At 39.9% G+C, this 8,886-nt stretch overlaps 1 protein-coding gene across 1 annotated transcript; it reads right to left on the bottom strand.

Annotated features, from left to right (window-relative positions):
- Window positions 1-2,466: 2,466 nt before the first annotated feature.
- Pbdc1 (polysaccharide biosynthesis domain containing 1) lies at window positions 2,467-6,425 on the bottom strand. The gene is made up of 6 exons (XM_021188437.2): window positions 6,315-6,425; window positions 6,142-6,207; window positions 4,868-4,927; window positions 4,213-4,353; window positions 3,172-3,283; window positions 2,467-2,947 (listed from the first exon to the last, which is right to left on the bottom strand). The coding sequence occupies exons 1-6, from the start codon at window positions 6,342-6,344 to the stop codon at window positions 2,760-2,762; spliced, it is 597 nt and encodes a 198-aa protein (XP_021044096.1). The 5' UTR covers window positions 6,345-6,425; the 3' UTR covers window positions 2,467-2,759.
- Between the last annotated feature and the right edge of the window lie 2,461 nt (window positions 6,426-8,886).

Below are 8,886 nucleotides of genomic sequence, written 5' to 3'. Positions count from 1 at the left end.
TCCTGGAACTCACTTTGTAGACCAGGCTGGCCTCAAACTCAGAAATCCGCCTGCCTCTGCCTCCCGAGTGCTGGGATTAAAGGCCTGCGCCACCAGGCCCGGCCTTGATGCCATTTTCTTGAGGGCCGTCAGCCAGAGAAAAAAAATGTCCAAATGTCACCTTCAGTCTTCCCTCTCAAAGCATGGCTGTTTGTTTCCACACCAGGATGCCTGGTGTTCTGGCTTGACCCTTTTAAGGACTCCCCTATTCGGAAGGATCTACCTAAGATGGTATTTCCTTTGACTAATTCAAAACCAAATCATCCCCAACTTAGGAATAAAGTTTCTTCATACTCACAGGCTTTGGCCACACTAAACAGCAGGGAATTACACAGGGCCGTCCATAGCTAGGGGAGAATACTGAAATCATCTTATGACTCATTTAAAGCCTGTTCCCCTCTAAGCTGGATCCTGCCTCTTAAAGAGTCCACCTGCATACTCTGTAGTTATCCCTTTTCATTTCTTATTATTTACTTCAAGACACTCCAATTGTCATGTTTCTCATCCTCTGTAAATCTAAACAGTCATTAAGCTAGTTGTCCAGTCAGTGGACAACCTGGAAAGAGCTATTTTTTCCTTTTACTGAAAATATTTTTTTTAAAAAATATAATATATCCTGATTATGGTTTCCCTTCCCTCTACTCCTCCCCACCTCCCCTCCCATGTGGATCCACCCCTTTTCTGTCTCATTAGAAAACAGGCTTTTAAGGAATAATAATAAAAATAAAAAGGATAAAATAAAAACTAACACATTGGAATTGGACAAAACAAAGTGAAGAAAAAGAGCTCAAGAAAAAGCGGGAAATCGAGACCCACTTATTCTCACACTAAGAAATCCCGTAAAATCCTAACCTGGAAATCATAATATATCCACACAGGACCTGGTGCAGACCTGTGTGGGCTGCCTCAGGCTCTGTGATGGAACTGCAATTATATGTGGTCAATACTTTTTCTTCCTCACCTTCTAAGATAGTATATATGGACATGCAACTAAAGAAAATTACACAATATAGATTTTTCTTAACAGTCTGGCTAGTATGAAATACAAGGGACTCTCCTACTCTTTCAAAACTACACATTTTTATAAAAGGAAAATTTTAATATTTGAAATACTCAAGAATTTGCCAAAAAAAAGCATTGAAAGTGATATTTCCCTAGTATTCAATGCATTTATCCTCAAATAGAATTGTTTATGAGGCAGGGCTTTGCTGTGAAGCCCTGGCTGTTCTGGAATTGACTCTGTATGTAGACCAGGGTGGCCTCAAACTCAGATATTCACCTGCCTCTGACTCCCAGGTCTTCACCTGGCAATAAATCCTTTCTAACACGAGAATGTTATGGTCCCACTTGAGAGAGTATTGTCTGTATGTACTACAAGTGTTGTGGTTTCCTTTAACTTTCAGTGTTTGAACTCCGTGGACAGGCATGAACGTCTTCATATACCTGAGTAGATAACTGAAGTCTTCACTCTGAACAGCTTCACCTGAGAAGGAAACACCTCCCTCCCATATCAAATCAACAAATGTTTATATGTCAAATATAAATATATGCTCTTGCCCATAACATTATATATGGGAAGCCACTTTATCAGCCTTTTATCACATTGTAAGTACTATAGTAGCATTTATTGCTCCTGACTAAGTTTCAGGTTAACAACACAGCTATGAGATGATGAATAAGGCAGGATAGTGAGTATGAAGCTAGTCTGACCTACATAGTGAGTACTGGGCCAGAATGGTCTATAAGGTGAGACTCCATCTCAGAAAAGCCAACCCGGATTTCTGAGTTCGAGGCCAGCCTGGTCTACAAAGTGAGTTCCAGGACAGTTAGGGCTATACAGAGAAACCCTGTCTCAAAAAAAAACAAAAAAACAAAAAAACAAAAAAAAAAAACCAAAAAAACAAAAAACAAAAAAAGCCAACCAACCAACCAATAAACAAATGACAACAATTCTCTAAAAGGAGGTAAAGGTCCTTGCTCTTCTCTAATGAAATGGGCTGCACTCTAACCTGACAGTTCAGGCTGCTGGTTCCTCAAGTATACATATCCTTCCAATACAGTAAAGGAAATCAGAGAGCTAGAGTCACCACAAAGGAAAAAGCCATTTTTTTTTTAACAATTCATTTTTGAGATAGAGTCTCACTCTGTAGGTCAAACTGACCTCCAAGTCATGGAACTCTCTAAGCTCAGCCTCTCAGGTGTTGGAATTACAGGTATGAGTCACTTATGTCCGGCTAAGAGTCTATTCTTATATAAAGACTTCTAATCCTGACACCAAGTACAAACTAACAGGTTAAGAGAACTTCACTACTGACAACAGAGAGAAGAACTAATACATATAGAGTTTTGTATGAGATACAGTGACGAGATTATATACCTGACTTTGTGAAGTGTCAAATAAACGTAAATACTTTCTAAGATCAGTCATTAGTAAAATAAACCAAAAGGAATTTATTTACAAAAATGCCTTACTTCAACAACAGTTACAGCCATGAAACAGGGTATGAAGCAATAATGAACTAAGAGACTCCACTAACGGTGTTTAAGCTATTATGGCCAGAGTAGCTTCTCTTGCTAGCTAGAAAGATGTCCGTTTGAGTCCGCCACTTGCACAAGGGCATCATTGAACCAAAGGGGTCTGTGTGTACAGCACAGACACGTATGAGTTCAGCTGAGTCACGGGTTTCTTGGCTTTCTTTTTCTCCTCCCTCGTTAGTTTCCTACTTTTCTCCTTCTCTGTTGGCTCCTTCCTCTTTTTCTCCTCCACTATCAGCTCCTTTCTCAGCTTCCTCTTCTTTATTGCCAGCTCCTTCCTCTCCTTCTTTGTCCTGAATACTGATGGAAATTGCTTTGTTATAGCCTTCCCGGTTCCGAGCAATTTCAATGGCAAAAAATTGAATCCTGGGTGCTGAAAGGTAAATAGAATTGATTGTCCTAGTCTTTCAGAATTATGTGTACTGACTAAAAACAAATTCTAACATGAAAGCCACTCAAAGATATATATAATTAAGGAACAGGACCTTGAAAGATATAAAAAATAAGATGACCTCTGAGCTAATTATCCTTGTTAGTGAACCCAGACTCCTTATTCAGATCCTCTTACAGAAACAATGCCCAAGGCAAGAAACTCACCAAAGATGGTGTTCTCTTCAGTGTAGCCCTGGGAACAATCCAGTCGCAGTAAAGTCCCATAGTTATAATCTTCCACGATCCCTTCAAATTTTAAGCAGAATGGTCTCCATTTCTATAAATGCAAAAAGTGATACCTTAAGCTGATGAATCTAAGAGTCTAATGTACTTGAGCCAGGAAAGAGGTTTGAGCTTCCCCAGCGAGGATAAAACCAGGGTCAACCGGCAACTTTATAGTGAAAATCGTAACACATTCTTGTGCTATACGTTATGTTTTAGACTGCTGCTCCCCCTACACACAATAGTTTGATCAGGAAAACAAAAAACAAAATAACAAAGAAACCAACCCCCTCAATCTTTTTACTCCAGAATTAAAATGTGAATTCGAAAACTGATCTACGTTTTGCTTTGGAGTTATTTACCAGCCACCTCAAGTCAAAGTGGGTACTCACCCTCACCAAAGTGCCAACAAGACAAAGAAGGCAGGGATATACCTTAATGGTATACATGTCCACCGAGTAGGGGCAAATTCTCAAAGATCAGTGACAGCCTGCTAGGGCTTCAACCTTCCTTAGCCAAAACCCCACCTGAAGGAAAATCTTCTTCCTATTGTAATCTCAGTGCTTTGTGTAAGCATGAGATGACCACATAAGCTAGAAACACCACCTCTATGCTATCCAGAACCTATAATTAATCTAACAAAAATCCAGAGAGGCAAAATACCACCTTTTATTCCCTGTACCCTATGAACTATTTTGTCATCCAACCCTTCCAGCTAAAATTTCCCGCCAAAATCAACCGACCCTTCCTCCCCTTAAAGGAGTATCTAAAGGGGTAGTTGAAGTGTCCAAGATAAGAGGGGAAAAAAAGTCTTCAATAAACACCAAAAGCACATGAGACAGAAATTAATTAATTCCATAGCTGACTTAATATAAAATCCAGGTTCCTTACTGTAAGTCCCTTGTACAAATGTGAAGCTTATATAACAAACATATAATCAAAATTATAGGCCAGATGTTAGATAATGCTTAAAAGGATACTTACTTCTTTAGCTGATTCTGACTTGAGTTCTTCTGGGTCCAATACATCTACCCTGAGTGTCTCAAAAATTTCACGGAACTCAGAGTAGATTTGGTCATCTACTTTGGTGAGTTTCAGAAACTGTGGGTCAACTGATGAAATCAGCTGCCAGACAACAAAACAAACATAAAGATGCTAGTCACGAATTTAGACTTCTACCCCTCCAGTGCCATACCACCAGAAAACCTATGGTCAGGGCAGAAGATTAGAGAGTAGTAATGACCAGTTCTTGCATGAAATCATAAAAATGGTCTTAAGAGTCACAATGACAGCCCCTCTCTTTGTTTTTCCTTTTTCTTTCTTTCTTTTAATTGAATGAACCCTTCAGTCCTAGTACTGCCTGGCTCTTGTTCTGTGACTGTTCATTCATTCAGGAGACATTTAAGTGTGTTACTCTTGGGCCAGGCATCTTCCCTCCAGGTAGCATACAAGAGGGGGCAGATAAGCAGAACTTCTCATCATCAAATTCACTTTCTACCCTTGTTCCCTGGAGGTTAAGATTTTTCAGTAGTTAAAACAACAAGGAAAACTTAGCAATTTACAATGCTAAGAACCGTGATTAGCATAGCATCATACACTAAAATTACATGCTGACTTCTGCTTAATGATGACAACTCACTTTATAATAGACTTCAGCATGCTGCATTGCTCGAATGGCCCAAGCCATTTCAATATCAGGCTGTAAAAGAGGAAGAACATCAGTTCAGAAACCTCAGTCCGGCAATGGGTAAGAAATGAAGACATCCTGCTACATCTCAAGAAGTCTACAGAAAATGTTGCTGCCAGGGATAAAAACTGAACAAGTGGATTTGGCAATATAAATCTTTTGTCCCTACAGTGACCAAAAGAAGCTGTCAATACAGAATAACAAAAACAATGAACTACTAGACATCTTTTTTCCAGCATCAAGTGATAACGACTACACTACATGAAATAAAAATATAATTTATTACTATATATGTGATATATAATATATTGTATTATATAAAAAATTAAACTTAATTTACATTAATATACCCACTTACACACATCAGAGTTGTTGGGAGGACAAAAATACATGCGAAACTATTTTTCACTTTCCTGAGTGTAGCAATGTTATAGTCATCATGTGTCTTTATCAGATAGCCAATTTTTGATTCTGTAAAACTCCAGAACAAATAATGTAGCTAAATTATATATAAGTATATCTGAACAAGTTCCCACTGGCTGTTCCATTAGACTCTCCTTTTTCAACCTGCCTTTTGTCCCCTTCATGATGCCAGAAAAATCCATCTACACATGCACCTCCCCTCCTTAGACCAAGAAATTTTCCCACCTTTGAATGTATATTTTCTGTCCACTTATCCTTCCAGGATCCAGTTCCAGTGACACTTCCCAGATGTAATCTACTGCCTCCATCCTTAAAAAATCTCTCCTGTTAACCCCTTTCCATCCCATTGCTTGAGCCACTCATCTAGTACACATTACATCCTGATTGCTATTTCTGTCATCTTTTTTTTTTCCTTATCTCCCAACACACAGCTTGTACAGAGGACCAAATGACGCACACCACAAACCGGTGCCACTTTACCGCGCAGTGCAATCATTCATTTAAAAGGTTCTTTAAAAACTACTATGTTTTGGCTCCTCTTCCCCCAGACATTATGATCTCATCTGCTGTGGGCTGTAATCTGGATGTGCCGGGTATTCAGAGGCTTCCCAGGTGGTTCTTAAAGCATAGAAAGTTAGGGGCTCACTTTCACGTGTTCTAAAGTACTACATCTGTCAACTACAGTTACACTGACGAGAAGTTACTCTTTTTGGCTGATGTGGGAAAGTCTGAAGATACCAAACAGTAAAGGAGCTTATAATTTAAAGCTAGGTGGGCGGGAAGTCTAGGTGAGTCATACTCACGTCGTTGCCATATGACTCCGGAGGGTGTGAGAGAGCATGGGCGATGGACAACGCTTCCCCAGAAACCTGAGGGGGAAAAAAGCGGCGCTGATTAAGCGACTCTTTGACTCCTTGGGCCGCTCACCACCCCATCTCCACTTAGGTATTTAACCAACCCCAGAGTAGTATCTTACCGGCTCTTCGCTTTCGCCGGCAGCATCCATGTTGCCGCTAGGTTAGTGCGGCTTTCCCGTCCCGGAAGTGACCTGTTGCGCGTGCTGCTCTAACAGTAAACTGAGAGCAATAGGACGGAAACACAGAGCAGTTTCTCCGTCTGCGCCTGCGTGCGCCCTCCCTCTGCAGAGGAAGCGGTGGCTCCGCCTTATCCGGGCCACTCAGGCGCCAGCGCACGTATGTTGTTACTTAGCAACGCGATTCCTCTAACCTAGGTCGTAGAATATTCAATAAATCAATGGGGAAAATAAGTTGTATGAAAAAAAATTAAGTATTTTTTAAAATGATGCTGTTATTAAGTCCCCTGTGTGCCGTGTTTCCAGTTCACGCGCGCGCGCGAACACACACACGCCCGACTTAACCACTTACAAGCAAGGTTCTAGAAGCAGAACGGTGGACTTTGGGGATGAAGAAGAATTTACTACCTGTTTTGGAAGAACTAGCAGAGTGAGGTAACAACGAGGTGTGCTTCATTGTACTCTGTGGGAGCATACCTGAGCTGAGTCATGATGGGCGCTTAACCAAGCAGGCCAGAAAGACTAGAGGCAGAGGGAACATGCATGGGCAGAGGAATTAGTGGAAAAAGCATTAGAATATCTTGCAAAGAACAATCTAGCTGGAACAGATTCCAGTCAGGAGCTTTGTATGGTGAATTTTAAAGAGATGAGAATTTAAAAAACAAGTCAAGGGGTTTTGGTTTTTGTTTTGGATTGGCGTGAGTTTGTTTGAGACTTCTCCACTCTCATTTCCACAGAAACTGTTCGAGTTTGGAATCTCAACAAAAGTGAACAAGAGTTCCCATTCCCGCATGCTCACCAGAATTTCTTATCAGTTGTTTTCTTGACCTTAACCTTTCTAATTGGAGTAACATGAACCTCAGAGTTGTTTTAATTGGTATTTCCCTAATTGCTAAAGATGGTAAAGATGCTAAAGCTTTAACGATAATCCTTAGCTCTTTTTTTCCTTCCTATATTCTGGATAGTTTATCAAATGAATAGCTGCCAAATATTCTCTCCCACTCTGGGCTTCCTCTCTATTAGCTTATTGTTCCATTTTCTGTACACAGTATTTTAGTTTTATGAGGTCTTCTCTGTTAATTGTTTGCCTTAATTCATAATTGAATGAGGTTCCGCTCAAAAGTCTCTTGCTAAACCTATATGTTGTATTCTTACAGCAGTTCCAGCATTACAAGTTTCACATTGATCTATTTGATCCATTTCAAGTTGATTTAGTTCAGGGTAATGCATCAGAATGATGTAAAATTACATGCACTCGTATTTGGACTTCTATTTTGTTCTGTTGATTTCCTAGTCTGTTTTGGTGCCATTACTGTACTGTCTATTATTATTATTACTATTATTGTAGTGCTGAAATCTTACCAAATTATATAAATAAAATTATACTTAATCTGTTTTACAGATACTTCCTCAGCCACATTCACCACTGTGTTCATAATAGCTGGGAACTGGAAACAACCTAAAAGCTTTCTTTCTCTGATTTGTGGATGCTAGATCTGAATCTTAAGAGGTGAGTGTATAACCTGAAGTTAACACAAAAACCATGAAAGTTAAAGGAGAGAATGGGGAAGGGGTAAAATGAGCTATAAAGCAGGAGAGTAGAACGAATTGGGCAACTAGAAAACTGAATAGGCTTTATCGAGCAGGAGGGAGGGCAATCCGGATGAAAAGGGAGAGAAAGGGGATAAAGAGAACTAAAAGTCATTGAAAAAGCCATAGCCACTACAGAAACATTACTTCATGTTTGCTTAAAATACATATGTAATATGAGTAATGTATGTAAATGAAAATGTAATGAAGTTACAACATGTGTAGTAACAATGCTCCCTCCAACCCAGACTGCTTAACAAAAATCTCTGGTGTCAGATATGGGACACTTCCCTTCAAGTTGTTGCTCAGGGGAGTTCAAGGGACTCCCCAAACAATAAAAAGTTGTGGAAGGTTATAACTTGAAGACAAAATTAGAAGTAGACCAGCTTGAACATGGTAGATGATAACACACTGACAGTTGCAGAATGAATAATGCCCTCTAGAAAATTTTGATATGGAGTATAAATTACTATGGAGAATTACGGTCCTAGTATGAACCACAGGCTTTCTAGTCAAATGGGGAGGAGGGTGCTGTTACTGACTTAGAAGACACAGGAGGAAAGCTGAGTGACATTTGAGGGCTGAGTTGGAATATCTTACTGGACTCATATAATCGATACTGCAGAGAGAGACCTGAACAGAGATATACATTTGATAGCAGGCACTGTTTAATTGTGCTTTGCATGAGGAAAATGTTAAGACTGAAAAAGGCTCAAAAAGAGACAAAGCAAGGACATCATCAACTATGAAGAGGCGGGAAAACAGAGACTAAATACAAAAAGAGTTGTCACTGAAACATCAGCGAAGTATAAAGAGAGTCTCACAAAAGCCAAAGGAGCTGGGCAGTGGTGGCTCAAGCCTTTAATCCCAGCACTTGGGAAGCAGAGGCAGGCAGATTTCTGAGTTTGAGGCCAGCCTGGTCTAC

This window comes from Mus pahari, chromosome X, assembly GCF_900095145.1.
Source record: "Mus pahari chromosome X, PAHARI_EIJ_v1.1, whole genome shotgun sequence".
Taxonomy (NCBI): Eukaryota; Metazoa; Chordata; class Mammalia; order Rodentia; family Muridae; genus Mus; species Mus pahari.
Note: the sequence above shows the minus strand (reverse complement) of the source record. Positions and strands in the feature narration are given on the sequence as shown.

Excerpts from the sequence above, each read along its gene's own strand:
- Pbdc1 (XM_021188437.2), bottom strand. The coding sequence starts at position 6,344 with ATGGATGCTGCCGGCGAAAGCGAAGAGCCG. Across the intron at positions 3,284-4,212 it reads AGTCAGAATCAGCTAAAGAA|AAATGGAGACCATTCTGCTT; the intron begins GTAAGTATCCTT and ends TTGCATTTATAG. Across the intron at positions 2,948-3,171 it reads TGAAGAGAACACCATCTTTG|CACCCAGGATTCAATTTTTT; the intron begins GTGAGTTTCTTG and ends TTTACCTTTCAG.